Source organism: Aotus nancymaae, unplaced genomic scaffold (genome assembly GCF_030222135.1).
Source record: "Aotus nancymaae isolate 86718 unplaced genomic scaffold, 86718_ANA_hifiasm-v0.15.2.pri h1tg000040l, whole genome shotgun sequence".
Lineage (NCBI taxonomy): Eukaryota > Metazoa > Chordata > Mammalia > Primates > Aotidae > Aotus > Aotus nancymaae.
The window spans coordinates 119934741-119956761 of NW_026988454.1; the positions used below are offsets into that span (position 1 = coordinate 119934741).

Consider the following 22021-nt stretch of genomic DNA (forward strand, 5'->3'; position numbering starts at 1 on the left):
AAGGAAACAAGAGGCTCTTCCAAACCAAATCATTCCTGAGGAAACAGTAGCCAAGTCTGATGGAACGAGCTTGTTTCTTGCATGCTGTTTTAAGTTATCATCACTTTAACCCCTGATTTCACATTTTAATTCATTTTAGGTTATCAGATTTCTAACTTTGTTCTCATTAAAGAGCAGAATCAGTGTTCCACAGACTGGGTTGGCATAACAAACCAAAACTAAATAACAAGAATAAAAACCCAATGAAAAAATAACCTCATGCTTTGGGGCTATGTGTTACCAGTCAGAAGAGAGGAGCTGAGGCTCATCTCTAATAGCAAAAAAATGTCCACAAGTGCAATGGCATCTTATGACTTGTGCTTAAGGCACATTTGCTTTTAAAACACACATACGGTTATTCCCTTTACACCTATACAATTCAACAAAAGCAATGTTTTTACACCTGTACAATCCAACAAAAGCAACGTTCTCTACAAAGAAATGTTGAGCTTCCTACTGCTCTCTAGCTCCAAGAGCTAGCCAATTTCCTTGAAAGTAAAATTACTGTTTCTAAAAATATCAACTCTGTATCCTCATCCTCACTTTCAGCACCATATAGTGAAAATGGAAAACTCGAAGCCTGCTATAAATCAGAAACTACAAAACAATTTCTTAAATGACCTGATTTTTCTCAAAACATTAGTCCAAATATTGAGAATATATTTGGCCCAAATTCCTTTGAAGTCTGTCTTTAGATTAATGGCAAGTTTCCTTTATTTCGCTTATTCACTAGTTTAGTATGAAATAAACAGATTTTAATCAGTTAAACTGGCTAATGACAATTTTCCTTAATGATTTTTCTTCTACATAGGCAAGATAATGAAATCACAAAAGGTCTTCAACTAGTCTTCAACTACTCTTACACTATATAATCAATTACGGAAATTTTTACAGACAAAGGAGAACACAAGTAGCTTTACAGCAAGGTGAGCTTGTTAAATATATTTGTTCTGACAAAGAATTTCTGACACACACATTGCCCACTACACACAGAACCTCAGAGAAGTGATGAAACAAGGCAGCCAATGGTAGAAGGCATATGGGAGCAGGGTGGGGTGAAAAGTCACACATAAATTAAAAACTGGCAAGTACTTTTGAAGCACAGCCACTTTTTAGAGGACACAAGAAAAACTGTTCAATCACCATTTTGGTCTCATTAGGGAAGTTCATTTGTTAAGAACTGAAGACCATTTTACCATAATTCATGCTGCAAAATGCAGTAGTCACAGAGTATTTCCAAAAGGATTCCAAACACTGTAGTGCAAAAGAAGACATCTAAGAAAATAATCACAAAAAACACCAATAGTTTTCAAGCAAATGTGTTCAAAACAGTGGCTTTTACAAAAGACGCGAATTTGTTTTAAATGAAAAAAAAATTCCCTATATGAAATACTAAAGACCCATTTCACATATAACTTATACTGCATTAATGATTGAATTAACAGTATATAAACAAGGGGCATGGTTTTTCCTAAAGTAGGTCTGAAAAATCAATATAAATACTAATGGGGGGGGAGGAGTGTTTTATACCCCAAACTCCGATATTTCAGTTCTGTGTCCTGTCCTATTTATCGTAATTTGTAAAAGTCTTAACGACGCGGCGATTCAAGTTTTCGTAACTTCAATGATGTGTTAGAGGACAATGCATCTTGATTTGAAGAATTTGCTGTATCCGAAGGCCGGAACAGTACTCGACCACGATGATTAAATACATAAAAGGATGGGTGATTCCTTAAAGTATCAAATGTCTTATTTTTCAGTTCTGAAGTAGCATCCATGTCTTTAAACTCCCCTGCAATATGAACTATGCCATAACAGGTAACTGCAAAGGCCAGAAGTGTCTGAAGAACTGTATCTATTGGCAGTGACTCATCTTCCTTTTCTGTTAGTCGCATATAAGAACGATGCTGCGCAGCGGAAAAGGCGGCGTGGGCTAGGGCAGAGAGACCGATGCCTACCAGCCCCTTCCAAAGCGACGGCGCCATAATGCCGAACTAGCAGCAGCCCAGCAAAAGAAGCGAAGGGCGGCGGAGCCGTTACTTCTTCCACCTGCGGGTGTCCGCTCGCCGCAGAAAGATGACGTCACTGAAGTCCTGCGCGCCAAGTGTCTGCGCTATGGAAGCCTCTCTGGGAGGGGCGGAGCTCAACGGAGTTGTAAACGAAGACGCGAAAGCAGGAGCAATGCGGAAGCGAAGAGGAAGGACGCCGGCTAATAAGCGCGGGCCGCCTGTATTTTTAGTAGAGACAGGGTTTCGCTATGTTGGTCAGGCTGGTCTCGAACTCTTGACCTTGTGATCTGCCCACCTCGGCCTCCCAAAGTGCTGGGATTACAGGCATGAGCCACCGCACCCGGCCTGTTTTTATTTTTTATAGAGATGTGGTTTCACTATGTTGCCCAGGCTGGTCTTGAACTCCTGGGCTCAAGCAGTCCTTCTGCCTCAGCCTCCCAAAGTGCTGGGATTACAGGTGTGAGCCACCGCACCCAGCCTCCCTTCTCATTCTTGAAAATGGAATTTCTTCAGTCTTGTCTTCTGCAGACTGAGTCTTCTGACTCCTTTCAGCTTTCCTCACTGCAGAGGAGCATCTCCTGCCGCTTTTCATTGTCACCTTAGTTTATTTTCTGAGCCACTCAAGAGGGTTTGGTAGGCTCCTGCTTTCTCTGTTTCTCTCTCCGCTACCCCATCTGTCATCTTCCTGTCTTTTGGTTCACAGCTTTCCAGTATTTGTTCTAATAGGTAAGGACAGCAAGGAATTCCACCAAAGCAATTAAACACTGAAAGGGGGCGCTACTCAGTACAAGCCAAGGAACCTTGCAAGAGGCCCACAGTCGAGTGTGGAAGACAGAATACACACAAATAACTGGACTATGGAGCAGGAGAATACAGTGCTCTTCCACCCAGGAGAGCCCAGTGGCCCAAGAGAGCAGGTGACCACATGGGGCACTGTTGGCCTGTCCTTGTGGGTGACCTCTCTTGCTGGCCTGTGACCAGGTCACCAAGGCTGCTTTCAGCCCTGTGACCCTTGTGGGAGCCCGTGTATGAGCTGGGCAGAGGAATGATGGATGCCCTTTGTGTGCTTATTTTTTTCTACAGAGTGAGTTGTTCTCTTTTGGTGACCTCTCTTGGCCATTTACAGCTGCCCTTGACATTCACTTTAACTGGTTTCTCCAGGGAGAGGAGAGAGGAGTGAGCAGAAGGCATCTGTGTAATTTGCCCACCGCTGTCTTAACCTGGCATCCCCGTGTGTGTGTGTGGAGTGGACATTAGCCAATAGTTGGCACTTTGCTCACAGACGCCTGAAGTTTGTGTGGCCAGTGGGGTTCATGTTCAGACTGAGATCCATCTGAGGTTGACGTGGCTCCTCCTAGGATCCAGGCACAAAGTTAAGTGCTGCCCGGTACACCAGTCATTCTCAAACTCAGAAGTGCATCAGCCTGGCCAACACGGTGAAACCCCGTCTCTACTAAAAATACAAAAAAATTAGCCAGGCGTGGTGCCATGCGCCTGTGGTCCCAGCTACTTGAACCCAGGAAGCGGAGGTTGCAGTGAGCCAAGATTGCACCACTGCACTCCAGCCTGGTGACAGAGCAAGACTCCGTCTCAAAAAAAAAGAAGTGCATCAGATGCACTTGTCAAAACACAGCTTCCTAGGACTTGTTCCCAGAGCTCCTAATTCAGTGGGTTTGGAGTGGGGCTGAGGAATTCACATTTCTTTCTTTCTTTTTTTATTTCTTTTTGAGACAAAGTCCTACTCTGTCGCCCAGGTTGGAGTGCAGTGGCGTGATCTCAGCTCATTGCAACCTCCATCTCCTGGGTTCAAGCGATTCTCCTGCCTCAGCCTCCTGAGTAGCTGGGATTACAGGTGCCTGCCACCACGCCCGGCTAATTTTTTTTTTTTTTTTTGAGACAGTCTTGCTCTTGTTGCTCAGGCTGGAATGCAGTGGCAGGATCTCGGCTCACTGCAACCTCTGCCTCCTGTGTTCAAGCTATTCTGCCTCAGCCTCCTGAGCAGCTGGGATTACAGGCATCCGCCACCACACTTGGCTAATTTTTATACTTTTAGTAGAGATGGGGTTTTGCCATGTTGGCCAGGCTGGTCTCGAACTCCTGACCTCAGGTGATTTGCCCGCCTCGTCCTCCCAAAGTGCTGGGATTACAGGTGTGAGCCACCACGCCTGGCCTAATTTTTGTACTTTTAATAGAGATGGGGTTTCACCATGTTGGCCAGGCTGGTCTTGAACTCCTGACCTCAGGTGATTCACCCACCTTGGCCTCCCAAAGTGCTGGGATTACAGGCATGAGTCACCGTGCCTGGCTGGGAATTCATATTTCTAACAAGTTTCCAGGTGAGGCTGCAAGTCCTGATGGTACAGGGTCTGTGAGAACCTCTGCTGTGCAGTGTCATGTGTCATCACCCACCTCCCTTTGGGCAGGTAGTGCCACTCCCAGCTTACCAAGGAAGAACCTACGGCCTCCACAGGCCAAGCGACCTTGCCAATGCCACACAGCTGGAGGGTGCTAGGGAGCCAAACTGCACCTGCTGCCTTGTCTTTTGCCCCCAGGGCAGTGTGGCTGGGGTGGGTGTGACAATGCCCCTCCAAATTTTTGTTCCAGGGAGGGCAGTAAGCAGAGAGGGCAGGCTTGGGGTAAGCAGTACTGGGAGGTGGTCATAGAATCACTGTTAGGCTAAGAGTCATTCCTTGGGTGGCCACAGTGTTTTAAAGACACTTTTAGCAAGGCACAGTGGTGCATGCCTGTAGCCCCAGCTACTTGGGAGGCTTGCTTGAGCCCAAGGGTTTGAGACTGACCTAGGCAACATGGCAAGACCTCATCTCAAAAAATACTTAAAAATAAGAGTCCAGGCGCGGTGGCTCACATCTGTAATCCCAGCACTTTGGGAGGCTGAGGTGGGCAGATCACCTGCGGTCTGGAGTTCGAGACCAGCCTGGCCAACATGGTGAAACCCCACCTCTACCAAAAACACAAAAATTAGCCGGGCATGGTGGCAGGTACCTGTAATTCCAGCTACATGAGAGGCTGAGGCAGTAGAATTGCGTGAACCCAGGAGGTGGAGGTTGCAGTCAGCCGAGATTTCGCCACTGCACTCCAGCCTGGACAACAGAGCAAGACTCCGTCTCAAAAAAATAAATAAATAAATAAAAATAAGATACTTTCGCTCCTATCTATCTATCTATCTTAGAGACGGGGTCTCACTCTGTTGCTGGTGTGCAGTGGCATGATCATGGCTCACTGAACCCTTAAACTCCTGGACTCAAGTGATCCTCCCACCTCAGCCTTCTGAGTAGCTGGGACAACAGGTGCACACCACCATGCCTGACAAATTAAAATCATTTCTTTTTCTAAAGATGGTGTGTCGCTGTGTTGCCCAGGCTTGCTTCTGTTTCAATCAAGCCTCATGATACTGGTCAGCAAGCACTCACAGTGGATGCTACGCTGTCACCCTGACCCTCTCCCTTTCCAAGACTGAAGCTTTCGCACCCCCAGCCAACAGCTGGCAGTTTCCCCCTGCCTCCACTGCTGCCAACTGTCCTTCCAGAGGAGAGCCACCTCACCCAAGGTCATGCCCACTCCCTAGAGGCAGCTCACAGTCACTAACCAGTCCCTCCTCTCAATGCAGGACAACCCTGAAGGTCCTTGCAGACTAGGATGCCCCTCCATTGCAGGTACAGGCAGCCCAGCTTTTCCCTGTGCCTGCTTCTCTTTCCTCTCCCACACCGGTGTGCGTCCTGAGGGCACTCCCAGCAAACTTGCTGCACACAAACCTCAGTCTCCTGGGGGAACATGTCCTGCAACAACTCATTAGGTACCAGGTGCAGTTCTAAGCACTTTACACATACATTTCTTTTTTTTTTTTTTTTCGAGATGAAGTGCTCACCCAGTTGCCAGGCTGGAGTGCAGTGGCACGATCTTGGCTCACTGCAGCCTCTACCTCCTGGGTTCAAGCGATTCTCCTGTCTCAGCCTCCCAAGTAGCTGGGGTTACAGGCACCTGCCACCATGCCCGGCTAATTTTTGGGTTTTTAGTAGAGACGGAATTTCACCATGTTGGCCAGGATGGTCTCAATCTCTTGTCCTCGTGATCTGCCCACCTCAGTCCCCCAAAGTGCTGAGATTACAGGCGTGAGCCACCTCACCCGGCCTACACATATTATTATATACGATCATCCCAACAACCCCAGGAGGCAGGCATTTTTGTTACCAAAGGCTTTGTAACTTGCCCAAGATCACAGAGCTAGCAAGCCGGAGAGCCAGGGTCGTTATGCAGGGAGTTGGGCTTCAGGGTTCTGAAATGTTAGAACACTGTCTTCCAGAACATTCCTGTGGTCTAGCTTGAGGAAATTAGACAGAGGAAACAGTGAAGATGTATTCTGATTTGAGGGGGAAAAAAATCTCTGCTGCCCCCAGTTTTCTACCAGTCCCTTTTTAGTTTCTGAACATGCAGCCCCTGGGGTCTTAGTTTACTTCAGTGGTTCTTACCCAGGGGCAATTTTGCTTCCCAGAGGATATCTGGCAATATCTGGCCTAAGATCTGGAGGCATTTTTTGGTTGACATCCTAGGGGGATAGTAAGGGTATTTAGTAGGTAGAGGCCAAGGGTGCTACTAAATGTCCTGCAATGTACAGGACAGCCTCCCACAACAAATCTAGCTACACGTCAGTGGTATTGAGGTTGAGAAACCCTGCGCTCTAGCTGGAAGCCTTGTCTCCTGGCTGGTTTTACCCTGAAGGAGTTCCAGCATGGTGACTATTTGAGAGTAGACTTTGGTGAAGGTGGTGAGAGATACTTGAGCATAGGAGTGTCCTTGAAGGACAAATATTATCCCAAGTTAGTTCAAGGGAAGATCACACAAAGCTTCTGGTTAATACCAGTGGCTGAGCTCTGAAGGCACCCCTTTTCCTTGACCAGGAAGTTCCTATGGTTATGTAGTGGACCAGGCATTTTCCTGTCCTCCTCCCAACTCCCCTTTAAACGTGTACATTGATGGCCGGGCACAGTGGCTCACGTCTGTAATCCCAGCACCATGGGAGGCCTAGGTGGGAGGATCATCTGAGGTCAGGAGTTTAAGACCAGCCTGACCAACATGGAGAAACCCCATCTCTACTAAAAATACAAAATTAGCCAGGCGCGGTGGTGCATGCCTGTAATCCCAGCTACTCAGGAGCCTGAGGCTGGAGAATCGCTTGAACCCGGGAGGCAGAGGTTGCGGTGAGCCGAGATCATGCCATTGCACTCCAGCCTGGGCAACAAAGAGCAAAACTCCATTTCAAAAAAAAACAAAACAGAAAAACAAAAACCACAACCCACCAGTTGGGATCAAGCTGTCTGGGGAGGTAGGGAACTGCAACCCAACAATCCTTCTGAGTATTCTAGATGCGTTCTTTCCTTGGCTCTATCCAGAGGTAAGGCCGGGATAATAGACATGACATCCTCAAATCTCACCGTCCTAATGGCTTCCAGCCCTCCTCCGAATGCCACTTATGGAGCCAGCTACCAAATCAGTGTTTGCACTTAACTGCTTAATGGCATCTCACACTTAACAGGAGTCCCACCTGGCCGCCCACACCCAGAGCCTTCTCCACCTCAGGGTCTGGAGCTGCATTCTTCCCTGACCACTCTTCACACCCGACTTCCAATCCCTTGGCAAATCTTGTCAGTTTGACTTTAAGATGCACCCACCATTTCTGACTTTTTTTTTTTTCTTTTTCTCAGACAGGGTCTTACCCTGTCACCCAGGTTGGAGTGCAGTGATGCAATCATAGCTCACTGCAGCCTTGACCTCCTGGGCACAAGTGATCCTCCCACCTCAGCCTCCCAAGTAGCTGGTATCAGAGGTACACACCACCACGCCTGGCTAACTTTTTTTATTGTTAATTTTTCGTAGAGATAGGGTCTCCCTATGTTGCCCAGGCTGGTCTTGGAACTCCTGGGTTCAAGTGATCCTCCCATGTTGGTCTCCCAAACTACTGGGATTACAGGTGTGAGCCTCACATCTAGCCTCTGATTATCTCTTACCTCCTCAACTACCACACACTTGGTCCAAGCCACTGTCATTCTTTTGCCTTCTGCCTGGTCTTCCTGCTGCCACATTTATGATGGAAGTCAATTCTCAACACAGCGTCCAGGATGAGCCTGTTAAACCTAAGTCAGGTGATCTCACTCCTCTGCTTGGCCCACCCCCTCACGGTAAATACTCAAATCATTAGGATGCCTGCAAGACCCCATGTGCTCCAACCCTCCCTCACCCCTGCCCCCTACGGCTCCATGCTGGCCGCACTGAACTCCTTCAATACGCTAAGCCCACTCTCGCCTCAGGGCCTGTGCACTGGCTATTCCCACTCTCGCCTCAGGGCCTGTGCACTGGCTATTCCTGTGCTACCCAATGCTCTTTTCCATTGGTCTCAATTCAAATGTCTCCTTCTTGAAGAGGACAGGACTTCCGTAATCACTCCATTAAAGAGCCATACCCCAGGCTGGGCACGGTGGCTCATGCCTGTAATCCCAGCAATTAGGGAGGTTGAAGTGGGTGGATGGCATCAAGCCAGGAGTTTGAAACCAGCCTGGGCAACGTGGTGAAACCCTATCTCTACTAAAAATACAAAAATTAGCAGGGCAGGAGGCGTGCGCCTACAGTCCCAGCTACTCAGGACGCTGAGGTGGGAAGACTGATCGAGCCCCGGCAATTGAGTGAGCTTAGATGACGCCACTGCACTCCAGCCTGGGTAACAGAGTGAGACCCTATCTCTAAATAAATAAATTAATAAAGAGCAATACCCTTCCTCCTCCACACTCTCTATTCTCATTACTGGGCTTAATTTTTTCCCTCAGCTTTTATTGCCCTCTTATGTATATTTATTTGTTTATCCTGGCCCTCTTCCTCCTCCTGTCCAAACTGACTTATTACTGTCCATTTTCCACTGGTTCTGCTTTTTAATATCATAGATTGTTGTTATTCACTGTTTTTGTTATAAGCTGCTTCTAATCCATTATAGAATAAAATGATACATAAAAAAGGAACCAGGTCATTATCACCTGGCTTAAGGCAGAACTGTTAATTAGACCAGTGCTTCTAATAGTTTTCCTCCAGGATTGCCAAACAAACAAATGAAACGGAGCAAACAGACATGCCTTCCCACCCCCTCGAGCTTTAGGAGAGAAGCCTGAGGCTGCCACTAAAAGAGCCAAATGTCCTTGAGACTTTACCTTCCATGGGCATTCTACACTATATTTCCTAATACATTTACATGTATTCAATCATAAAACTTCTCAAAGTTTTCCCAGTAAAAATAACCCCACCAATAACGTGCTCCATGTAAAATGCTACTGATGTGGGGGTCCTGGGGCTCCCTGTCCACCCTCGCCTCAGGGACCTTCAGAACCCAGCGTTGGGAGTTGGCGGGGAGAGACTGGGAACGCCATTTCCTTTGGGCAAGTGAATTGGCTGGAGCTGGGTGGGGCATCGCCAGAGTTTTGAGTTCTAGTCTCAGCTCTGGCACCTACTGCCTTGGGCAGGTCCCTCCACTACGGTTTGGCCTGAGCATCCTAAAAGGTTTGGGGTTTGTTGTTGTTGTTGTTGTTTTGTTTTGTTTTGGTTTGGTTTCGCTCTGTCTCCAAGGCTGGAGTGCAGTGGCGCCATCTCTGCTCACTGCAACTTCCACCTCCCCGGTTCAAGAGATTCTCCTGCCTCAACTTCCCAAGTAGCTGGGATTACAGGTCCCTGCCATCACACCTGGCTAATTTTTGTATTTCTAGTAGAGATGGGGTTTCACCATGTTGGCCAGTATGGTCTCGATCTCCTGACCTCGTGATCCATCCACCTCCACCTCCCAAAGTGCTAGGATTACAGGCTTGAGCCACCGTGCCTGGCCAGGTTTGGGTTTTTAAGCTTAGTTTCCACCAGGCTGAATGTAACTATAGGCCTTAACTTCTGAACATGTTCCGATGGAAGAAGAAGGAAGATGGTGGTGAGAGCAGGACTGGGGCTGGATGGCTGGCGGGTGCTCTGGCAGGGCATGGGCTAAGGCAGGGAGGCCTCAGGGGGTTGGTGCTCCTGGGAGGACCCAGAGCTGGGGCCTGCTCAGGCTTGGCTCTCTTCTGTGCTGTAGAAAACTCTGCAGTGAAGGAGGCTGGAGAGCCCAAGCTATTTCTGGGGCTGGGCTTTCCTGAAGGTGGGGAGGGTGCCCATCCAATCTTCCAAAAGAGGGCAGAGCTACCAACTAATCAGTGCCAACATCTAAACCACAGGCCAAGAACACAGCCCTCCTAGGTCACCCTGTCCTCTCCCTCCCCACTCAGGCACCTCTGAGCCACAGTGCAGAGGCGACACTTCGCATCCCTGCATGTCACTTCCACCCTCAGGAGGTGCACTTGGTCCAGAGCCCAGCCCCTGCCCACCCATCAAGTGACCACATCTCTGGGGAAGGAGGCAGCTCACCTGGGAAGAATGTCAATTCTTCCATAAGGATCACACTTGTCATCTCTAATACCACATCTCTCCATGACACCTTTGGGGCATTATGACCCCCCTTTATCGATGAGGAAGGTGAGACTCAGAGCAATTTGATCACTTGCAGCTCACAGAGCTGTTGGGTAGGGGCTGGCCACAGACCTTCCAGGCATCTTTCCTCCCTGTAACTGTGCTCAGCGTTTAGGGGTGGGAAAGGGGGTAAGAATCTCAGGGGAGTGAAAAGAAAACCAGGAAAACTTAAAAAAGGATACAGAACATGCACTTCATAAGCCGCCCCTGGTGTCATAACAAAAGAATACATACCTGTGTGCTTACATATTCCTAGGATAGCTTTGAAGGAGCATACATGAGGCCAGCAATAGTAGCTGTTCCTGGAGTGGGGAATGTGGTGACTGAAGAAATGGAATGAGAAGGAATAAGGTGTAGTTCTTTTTGTTTGTTTGTTTTTGAGACAGAGTTTCACTCTTGTTGCCCAGGCTGGAGTGCAATGGTGTGATCTCGGCTTACTGCAACCTCCACCTCCCAGGTTGAAGCGATTCTCCTGCCTCAGCCTCCTGAGTAGCTGGGATTACAGGCATGCGCCACCATGCCCTGCTAATTTTGTATTTTTAGTAGAAATGGGGTTTCTCCATGTTGGTCAGTCTGGGCACCTCCAAGAACTCAGAAGGGATAGGGATGCAGCCCTCCTTCAGACAAGCTGAGGACACACTCCCTAACAAGACCCCAGAGTTTCAGAGCATTCTGTAAAGCCAGAGGAAGGCTTCAGGGGAGTCCACGAGATATGGTGCACTCAGGCTCTCTACGGAGGAATCTGAGAGGAGGGACAGAGTATTTCAGAGGGCACGGCAGAACTCACCCTGGGCTCCTTGAGGACAAGGTCTACATCCTCTGGGTTGGCTGAATGACCTTCCCAATGGCTGCGCCTGGCCTGTCACCTGGGCAATCTGACAAGCTTGTGGGGTAGCACCTGCACCAGCAAGGGTTGGAAGGAGCACAGAGCTTGGGTTTGCTTCTGTATGTGTCTTTTTGTTTGTTTGTTTCACTCTTGTTGCCCAGGCTGGAATGCAATGGCGCGATCTCAGCTCACCACAGCCTCTGCCTCCCGCTTTCAAGCAATGCTCCTGCCTCAGCCTCCCGAGTGGCTGGGATTACAGGCATGTGCCAACACGCCCAGCTAATTCTGTGTTTTTAGTAGAGACAGGGTTTCTCCATGTTGGTCAGTCTGGTCTTGAACTCCCAACCTCAGGTGATCCGCCTGCCTTGGCCTACCAAAGTGCTGGGATTACAGCCATGAGCCACCGTACTTGGCCTGTGTGTGTCTTCCTCGACCTTTATGGCTGCTCTCCTGCTGACCAGGCTCCTTGGGGAGCACTTGGTAGCTTAGGACAGAGTCTCACAATTCTCTGGAATGTATCTGGCCTGAGGAATGTAGAGTGAAAAACCCATTTTGCTCGCTCTATTTGGATTGTCAGGAGAGGATGGTGGAAGAGGGGGCAGCTTCTGGCACTGGAGAGAGGATGCCGCAGATCAGGGGAGTGGCTTGTGATGATTTATATGGTTTGTTTCTCCCCAGGAGAACTCCTGAGAGTTCCTGAAGGAGTTGCTCACTTCACACGTGTGCACCCCTGGAGGACAGGGGTGGGAAAGGGGAAAGAATCTCAGGGGAGTGAAAGGAAAAGCCACCCCAGAGGCACGGGAGAGAAAACCAAAGCCACGTTCTCTTCAGGAGAGCTTCCTGGCTCCCTCCTCAGCCATGCTTACCGATGAGGACACTGTATTTCAAAATCACACCATGGAAAATCTCGTCTCAGTCATAATAACAGAAATTCAAACTAAGGCTATTCCAAAATAGCATTTTTCACTTATCAGATTGGCGAGAGAGGAAAACACACGGTGTTGGCGAGGATTGGGGAAATGGGCTCTGTTTTTCTGGAGGAAGGTAACATTGGCACAACCTCTGTGGAGAGCATTTGGCAATAGCTGCTGTCCTAGTTGGCTCTAACAAAGTACTAGAAACCAGGTGGCTTATGAATAGCGGAAATTTATTTCTCTCTCTTTGTTTTTTTTTTTTTTTTTTTTTTTTTTTTATAGACGGGGTCTCGCTATGTCGCTCAGGCTGGAGTGCAGTGGCTATTCACAGGTGCAATCCCACTACTGATCACGGAAGTTTTGACCTGCGCCATTTCCGACCTGGGCCGATTCGCCCCTCCTTAGGCAACCTGATGGTCCATATTGAGGCTGAACTTAGTGTGGCCACCCGATCCGCATAGCGCACTACAGCCCAGAACTCCTGGGCTCAAGCGATCCTCCCACTTCAGCCTCCCGAGTGGCTGAGACTACAGGCGCCACCACGCCCAGCAGAAATTTATTTCTCACAGTGCTGGGAAGCCCCAGATCAAGGCAGATTCTGCATCTGGTGAGGGCCTGTTCTCTGACTTACAGAAGGCGCCTTCTCACTGTGTCCTCATATGGTGGAAGGGCAAGGCAGCCCTCTGGGGCCTCTTAAACTAATTAATTATTATTATTACTATCATTTTTGTATTTGAGTAGAGACAGGGTTTCGCCATGTTGGCCAGCCTGATCCTGAACTCCTGACCTCAGGTGATCCATCTGCCTCAGCCTCCCAAAGTGCTGGGATTATAGGCGTGAGCCACCGTGCCAGGCCCATTTTTAATTTTGTGGAGATTAGAGGTCTCACCATGTTACCCAGGCTGGTCTCAAATGCCTAAACTCAAGTGATCCTCCTGCCTCAGCCTCCCAAAGCATTGGGATTGCAGGTGTGAGACACTGTGGCTGGCCTAGAGGCACTAATCCCACTCACAAAGGCTCTACCCTCATGACCTAATTACCTCCTTAGAGGCCCACCTCCTAACATTATCACCTCGGGGATTTTCATATAAATGTGGGGGGAACACAAACATTCAGGCCATAGCAGCTACAAACACAGGCTGGGAATTCTCCTTCCAGAAAGTTGCCCTGCAGATATCCCAACAAAGAAGCATCCTGTCAGCCAGCATTGTTTGCTGGAAATAGTCTCAATTTCTCTAAATAGAAAACTGGTCACTGGGCGTGGTGGCTCACGCCTGTAATCCCAGCACTTTGGGAGGCCGAGGCGGGTGGATCACGAGGTCAAGAGATCAAGACCATCCTGGTCAACATGGTGAAACCTCGTCTCAACTAAAAATACAAAAATTAGCTGGGCATGGTGGCGCGTGCCTGTAGTCCCAGCTACTTGGGAGGCTGCGGCAGAAGAATTGCTTGAACCCAGGAGGCAGAGGTTGTGGTGAGCCAAGATCGCACCATTGCACTCCAGCCTGGGTAACAAGAGCGAAACTCTGACTCAAAAAACAAAAAACAAACAAACAAAAAAAAAACTGGTCATAAGTTAAGATAAGACATACAATGGAACACTCTGCAGCCACCAAAACAAATGAGGAAGTTCTTTCCGTATCAGGAGTGACCTCCAAGAGGTAGGAAGTGGGGAAAGAAGCAAGTGCGGAAGAGCGTGCGCAGAATGCTACCATTCGTGTAAAAACACGGAAAATGTGTCTGTATTTGCTGGATATGCACAGACTACCTCAAGAGGATGCTTCAGAAACTGGTATCACCGGTTGCATGTTTCGAGGGGACGTGAAATCTCAGAACAGCTTTGCTCTTTATGGGAGTCTCTATCTCCTTTAGGCTGGAGAAAGGCAATACCCCCTCCACTCATCCAAGGAAAGAGCCCACTCTGCTGCTCTCCAGATGCGATGGGTAGACATGTGGTTAGGAGAGAGCAGCGTCATGCCATGTAGTGGCTTGGTGACCTCACACAAGTTACTTAGCTTCTAAGCCTCTGTTTCCTATTCTGTTAAACAGCAAAAATAATACTGCTATTAATAAATGAGGCCAGGCGCAGTAGCTCATGACTGTAATCCTGGCACTTTGGGAGGCCAAGGTGGGTGGATCACCTGAAGTCAGGAGTTTGAGACCAGCCTGGCCGACATGGAGAAACCCCATCTCTACTAAAAATACAAAAATCAGCCAGATGCAGTGGCATGTGCCTGTAATCCCAGCTACTTGGGAGGCTGAGGAAGGAGAATCACTTGAACCCAGGAGGTGGAGGTTGCGGTGAGCTGAGATCCCACCACTGCACTCCAGCCTGGGTGACAGAGCAAGACTCCATCCCCCCAAAAAATAAATTAAATAAATAAGTTGATTTATGTGTAAGTGGGGATAATCATTTTCCCTACCTCACTAGGATATCATGAGGATGACCTTTAACCTATGTGAAGTGCTTAGCACTGTGCCTGGCATATAGGAAGTGCTCAGCAAATGAATTTCTTCCACATACATCATATTTTCTCCTCTGCACTTCTGACTCCCTATGGGATCAAAATGGAAACTCCTCGGTGAGACCAACGAGGTCTATTTTCAACCTTCACTGCCACACTCTGCCCTTGCCACTCCCTTGTATCCTGTGTCCTGTGTTCACTCTGCCTAGAATGTCCTTCCTTCCTTTGCTTGACTTGGTCAAAGTTCAGCTTAAATGTCACCATCCCTGGGATAATCCTCCTGAAGCCCCAGCCCAGAAAGAGTTTGTGCTCCCTCCTCTGTGATGGCGGAGTCCCTGGGTGCTCCTCTGTCGGGCATCATCACACAGAACAGTGACTATGTTCCTGGTTCCAGCCGATAACACACACTTGTTTTTTACAACAGAAGGAATCGGGAAAACAAACAAACAAAAAAACCATTCAACTCAACTCAAATAAAACCGCAATAAGACACGTCTTTCTTCCTATCAGACTAGCAACGTTCAAGAAGTTCTACACTGAGGTGCAAGAAGACAGCGCTCATGCAGGAGTGCCAACTGGCACACATTTGAGACCTGGGCGACATCTGTCCACATTGAGTGGACACCCATAACAAAAGGGCACAGGCAGAAAGCTGCTCGTTGCATCAATGCTTGAAAGAACAGAGGGCTGGAAACTACCTAAACGCCCATCAGCTGAGGACTGGGAAATCCGTTATGGTTGGAGTATACAGCAACCTTGCAGCCACGGAACAGAGACGCTGTATTATTGACATGGAACGCCACCAAAAAATACACAGAGAAGTGGGAAAAAAAAGCACGGGTAGTTTCTACAGTCTCTGCCATTGTGGAAAACAGGGAGAAAATACATACAAGTATTGTATTTGATGCACAGAATATTTCTGGAAGAACACATGAGGTCATATTAACAGTAACACAATAGTAGCTGCCAGGAATGAGGTCTGAGCTTCTGGGAAACAGGGGAGGAGGAAGGTATTTTGTTATCATTTAGATCTTTTTCTCTTTTAAATTTTATGCTGTAGACATATATTATCTGTTCAAAATTAAATAGCTTTTTAATAAAGGAAAAAAAGAAAAGCTAGTAATCAAATGAAGATAAGGTAACCCACAAGCTCCAAGAGGAGGAAACATACCTTGAATTTGTTTCCAGGAGCGCGAGGGTCCATGGCAAAGCTTTACTCTGGGGCCAGCTGTACCCCCACTTGCACCTGGGCACTGGCAGTTGATGTTGGGAGAATTAAGAATGTTTTTCAGTATGCACCTGAGTAAAACAGAAGAATGAGAAACTCACTATCAATAGCTGAGGAAAACTTGTAAATGAATGCATAATAAAGTTCAAAAGAAACAGAATATGTGCCAGCCTGGCCAAAGTGATGAAATCCCGTCTCTACTAAAAATACAAAAATTAGCCGGGCTTGGTGGCGGGAGCCTGTCATCCCAGCTACTTAGGAGGCTGAGGCAGGAGAATCTCTTGAACCCAGGAGATGGAGGTTGCAGTGAGGTGAGACTGCACTATTGCACTCCAGCCTGGGTGACAGAGCGACTCTGTCTCAAAAAAAAAAAAAAAAAAAAGAGAAATAGAATGTGTGGCCCCAGGGCTCTTTCTTTATGGCAAAAACTGACAAGGCTCAGAGGGTTCTTCTTGTACCCACAAAGCTACTTCTAAGAGTCCCTGAAGGCCCTCACCATTGGTTTATTATTTATTTAATATATGAATTTATGTACAATATATAATTTTAATCATAGTATATACATTATTTTTGCATCCTGATATTTTCATTTAATATATAATTGACATTTTTCCATTTCATCAAGTACTCTTCCAAAACATAATTTTTAATGGTTCCACATTATTGAAACTTACGGATATATAATAGTTTATTAATAATTTTCCATTGCTGGGGGTTGGACGTGGTAGCTGACACTTGTAATCCCAGCACTTTGGGAGGCCAAGGCAAATGGATCACTTGGGGTCAGGAGTTCAAGACCAGTCTAGCCAACATGGTGAAACCCCATCTCTACTAAAAATACAAAAATTTGCCGGGTGTGGTGGCAGGCATCTGTAATTCCAGCTACTCGGGATGCTGAGGCAGGAGAATTGCTTGAACCCGGGAGACGGGGGGTTGCAGTGAGCCGAGATGGTCCCACTGCATTCCAGCCTGGGTGACAGAGTAAGACTCCGTCTCAAAAAAACAAAACAACAAACCCAAAAAACAAATAATTCTCCATTGCTGGACATTTAGCTGCTTTCTAGGCTTTTGCTATTATAAATAAAGCTGTGATGCACATCTTTGCATATCAATCTTGCTTTTTACAAATTTTATTTTAGATATGGGGGATACATGTGCAGGCTGGCTACACTGGCATATTAAACCCAGGTAGTGAGCATAGTACCTAATATGTAGGTTTTCAGCCGAGGCCCTCCCTCCCTTTTGCTTAGGATTATGGCCTCTGGTTCCATCCATGTTGCTGTCAAGGACATAATTCCAATCTTTTTTATCGCTATACACTGATTGTCTATTTAAAAGCCTATGAAGATCATCAAGAACTCTCTGGGTAAAGGAGCTGAGGCGGGGCCTTTTCCAACCCTGGACCCCAGATGACCATGATAGGAAAGGCCCCCCAGAGAAACCTACAGGAGGACCCACCAGTTCCAGGGACCCCTTCCTGGGACACCCCTGATTCAGAGCTGGCATCCCCAAACTGACCCTGCCTAGGGGGAGGGACAACCTGAGGGCCAATGCCACTGAGACAGCCTCTGCTGCCTTTACAAGGGAGAAGGCTGGTTTCAGCCGACACCACACCAGCCTCAAAAGAGATGTTACAAGAGGGACTCGGGAGCCTCAGGAGCTGTGCTGGGGCACCCCAGACACCCCAGTTCAGTGGCTGAGTCCTCAAAGGCTGGGTGAGACAACACCCCCATCACCTCCCTCCCATCTTCCCCAGGCCATCTCGGCCCTCCCGCTCCTTACTCACCTCTTCCTGAAGCTTCACTTGCTAACCCCACCCCATTCAGAACTTGGCAGAGGCTTCAGTCCTCAAATCCTTTTTTTTTTTTTGAGATGGCATCTTGCACTGTCACCCGGGCTGGAGTGCAGTGGCGCGATCTCAGCTCACTGCAACCTCTAGGTTCAAGCGATTCTCCTCCTTTAGCCTCCAGAGTAGCTGAGATTACAGGTGCTGCCACCACACCCAGCAAATTTTTTTGTATTTTTAGTAGAGACGGAGTTTCACTATGTTGGTCAGGCTGGTCTCGAACTCCTGACCTTGTGATCCGCCTGCCTCGGTCTCCCAAAGTGCTGGGATTACAGGCGTGAGCCACCGTGCCCAGCCTCAGCCCTTAAATCCTAAAGTCCAACCTTCTAATAACAGTTGTTCTCTGTCTTCCTGTGTGTTTGCTTGTCTCCCTGACTACACTGCTAACTCCCTGGGAGGAAGGGAGTCACCTGCAGGTTTATATTTCCTCCCTCTCATTCGGTACCGGCTCAGGTGAGGAGTCACACATGGCCTTGCTGACAGGCTGGCCGTCATTCTTGGGGCCAGGACTAACCCCCCCACCGCCTCCGGTCTTAGGGTGGCTAACTGTCCCCTTACTGAACCGTGCTTGGCAAATGCCAAACTCTGTGGACCTGATGGTAACAGAAATAGTGTCCCCCATACCTGCTCCAGCCAGAAAGATCCTAGGTCAGCTCCCGTCACTCCCTTGCTATCCATCTGAATAACAGCAGGCCCGTGAGGCTTTGCATGTGCAGCCCCGGCTCCTCCCCGACCCCCTGCCCCATTCCTCCTGCTCCTTCCGCTCCAGACACTCAGCCTCCTGTGGTGAGGTCACGCACTCCTGCCTCAGAGCAGTGCGCCTGCTCTCCCGTTTCCCTGGAACACTTCTCCACGTAGCAGGCTCCTCAATGCATTCAGGGCTCTGCTCAAAGAGAATTTTCCTTCCCACCCCTCCCAAAACAGCAACCCCTGCAGCGACTGCTCCTTTCCCCGCTGCCCTACTGTGTAGCAATCACTCCTTTCATCCGCCCCCTCCAGATGCACCCTCCTAGGCCCTGGCAGGCTGGCGCTGGTAGCCCACATCAGCAGTCCCCCCACCCCAAGCAGAGAGCAGGTAAGACAGTGTGGGAGGAGGGAAGGAGAGTGAGGTGTGGGTTCTGATTTCCCGAGTTGGTTCCCTCCCTGCAGGGCTCTGCGTGCTGGCCATGCTCCTGGACCTAAGGCCTCTGCTCTTGCAGAAGCCTCTCCCATGGGCCTCTCCCCAGGTTCTAGCGGCCCCTCCTCTTCTCCGTTCCCAGACCAGGTGCTACACGAACCCTTGGGCTTCCTCTGGACCTTGCCTACACCTTTGGAAGTACTCCCTTGATTAAACCGTCCTCAAACATCCAACCCAGGTACACTGTCACTTTCCTTCCAGGACCCTAAACTCACCACCTGACATGACAGGTCTGCTGTTGGTGAGCTGTCTGCCCCAGCTAGCCCAGGAACTCACAGAAGGGGAAACCTTGTTATAGTTGCCACCATATCCCAACATCTGTATCAGCACTGTGTGTAGCAGAAGCTCAGTAAGTGTTTGTTAGAGCCGGCTCACGCCTGTAATCCCAACACTTTGGGAGGCTGAGACAGGTAGATCGCTTGAGGTCAGAAGTTTGATGATGCCAGCCTGGCCAACATGGGGAAACCCCATCTCTATTAAAAATACAAAAATTAGGCGAGATACGATGGCTGATGCCTGTAATCCCAGCACTTTGGGAGGCTGAGGCGGGAGGCTCACGAGGTAAGGAGTTCAAGACCAGCCTGACCAATATGGCGAAACCCCATCTCTACTAAAAATACAAAAATTAGCTGGGTATGGTGGTGCACGCCAGTAATCCCAGCTACTCAGGAGACTGAAGCAGGAGAATTGCTTGAACCTGGGAGGCAGAGGTTTCAGTGAGCCGAGATCGCACCACTGCACTCCATCCTGGTGAAAGAGCGAGACTCCATCTCAAACAGAGAAAAAAAAATACAAAAATTAGCCGGGCCTGGTGGTACACACCTCCAATCCCAGCTACTCAGAGGCTGACGCAGAAGAATCTCATGAACTTGAGAGGCATGAAAGGTGGAGGATGCAGTGAGCAGAGATTGTGCCACTGCACTGCAGCCTAGGTGACAGAATGACTCTGTCTCAAAAAAAAAACAGCAGGGCACAGTGGCTCATGCCTGTAAACCCAGCACTTTGGGAGGCCAAGGCAGTGGAGTTCAAGACCAGCCTGACCAACACGAAGAAACCGCGTCTCTACTAAAAATACAAAAAGTTAGCTGGGTGTGGTGGCTCGCACCTATAATCATGGCTACTTGGGAGGCTGAAGCAGGAGAATTGCTTGAACCCAGGAGGTGGAGTTTGTGGTGAGCCGAGATCACGCCACTGTATTCCAGCCTGGGGGACAAGAGCAAAAGTCCGTCTCAAAAAAAAAAAAAATTTGTTTAATGAGTGACTGCAAAGGGGAGGATCAATGTAATCTGGAGAGAGAGTACAGAGGCTGGAAGACAGGCAAGGTTTTAGGAGGTGATGGGGAGGAAGGGCTCTAACAAAGGCAGGGGATACTGCAGTGATGAGAATGGCCTCCCCTTGGGGCATGAAGACCCTTGCTTATGTCCTTCTTAGCACTCCTCCACTGTCTGCTATAATTTGGGATTTGTTTTCTTTGTATGTCTTCCCACTGGAATGCATTCTCTGTAGGCAGGGCCCACAACTGCCTTGTTCACCATGGTATCTTCAGAGTTGGCACAGTGCCTGACATGCCCAGATTGATAGGTTGATATTTATTAATTATTATTATTTTGAGATGGAGTCTCACTCTATTGCCCAGGCTGGAGTGCTATGGCATGATCTTGGTTCACTGCAACCTCTGCCTCTCAGGTTCAAGTGATTCTCCTGCTTCAGCTACCTAAGTAGCTAGGACTATAGGCGCCATCATGCCCAGTTAATTTTTTGAATTTTTAGTAGAGATGGGGTTTCACCATCTTGGCCAGGCTGGTCTAGAACTCCTGACCTCAAGCAACCCGCCTGTCTTGGCCTCCCAAAGTGCTGGGATTACAAGCGTGAGCCACCATGCCTGAACCAGACTTGATATTTAATAAATGAAAAGAAAAATGAATTATCCAAAAGAAACAATGAATTGGCAGAAGACCTCAGAAGCCCGGTTGGGCCACTTGGATTTGGAGTGAAAAGCAGGAAGGAGGACCTGCAAGTTCTACGGCAGGGGAGAGAAGACAAAGCAGGGGCTGTGAGAAGACGACCCTGGCAGGGCTGGCGGCTGGGAAAGAGCAGGGTACCTGCTCAGCCATCCGGGGAGGCAGCATCAGGCTGGCCAGGAAGAAAGAGGGGGCACAGTTCAGTGACTGACTGGATACAGATGAACAAGGAGGAAGACATTAAGTGTCTCAGTCCAGGCGACTGGGTGGGGGACTGGGAAAATGAGATCATGCTGTCCAGCCTGAGGTCCCAGCCCAAGGAAAGCACTCGAGAGTTGGCTGCCGTTATCCTCACTATTCCTAACCTCTGGCTGAAGTGGGAAGGCTGTGAAGTGGAAGTGGGTTTGGGGGAAAGGGAGATTGACTCTGGCCATGTTGAAATGAAAGTATAACCAGACAGCTGGTTGCCAACGCGTCCTGGAGAGGTGATGCTTAATCACTTGAGGTCAAGAGCTTGAGGCCAGCCTGGCCAACATGGGGAAACCCCGTCTCTATTAAAACTACAAAAATTAGCCGGGTGTGGCATTGTGTACCTGTAATCCCAGCTACTCAGGAGGCTAAGGCAGAAGAATTGCCTGAACTCTGGCTATGACTCTGGAGGTGGAGAAGCAGATGAGCTGTCTCCATGCATACACAGAGGGCGAGTGTTTGGGACCATCCATGGCTGAGAGGACTGGAGGGAAGAGCCAGGAAAGAAAGGCCAAGAATAACAAGGAAAGTGGGGCAGTGTCATGGAAGTCAAAGGAACGATGTGGAAGAAGGAAGGAGCAGCCAGCACAGTCATATACCAGGAACAAATCTAGCAGCCTGGAGCCCACTGAGAGCCCCCATCTTGGAGAAGCACCTGCCTGCTGGCCTCCGGCGTGGGCTGGGAGAGCTGATGGTGCAAGGCAGGGGGTGCATCGTTAGTAGAGGGCTTGCTGCCTGTCCCAACGAAACATTCCTGGGCACA

At 48.7% G+C, this 22021-nt stretch overlaps 2 protein-coding genes across 3 annotated transcripts in view; both read right to left on the reverse strand.

Moving 5' to 3' along the window:
- TAF8 (TATA-box binding protein associated factor 8) overlaps positions 1 to 22021 on the reverse strand; it is a 72131-nt gene that overhangs the window by 21142 nt on the left and 28968 nt on the right. Inside the window, exon 9 of one of the 2 annotated variants that reach the window (XM_064361048.1) lies at positions 15969 to 16096. In XM_064361048.1, the coding sequence (XP_064217118.1) occupies positions 15969 to 16096 (128 nt within the window). Of the gene's footprint in view, positions 1 to 14573; positions 16097 to 22021 lie in introns of those variants that run through there. The other variant, XM_012448649.3, reaches the window with a different exon arrangement.
- LOC135268372 (ER membrane protein complex subunit 5-like) lies at positions 951 to 3851 on the reverse strand. The gene has a single exon (XM_064361046.1). It carries the CDS (start codon positions 2022 to 2024, stop codon positions 1629 to 1631), a length of 396 nt encoding a protein of 131 aa, XP_064217116.1. The 5' UTR covers positions 2025 to 3851; the 3' UTR covers positions 951 to 1628.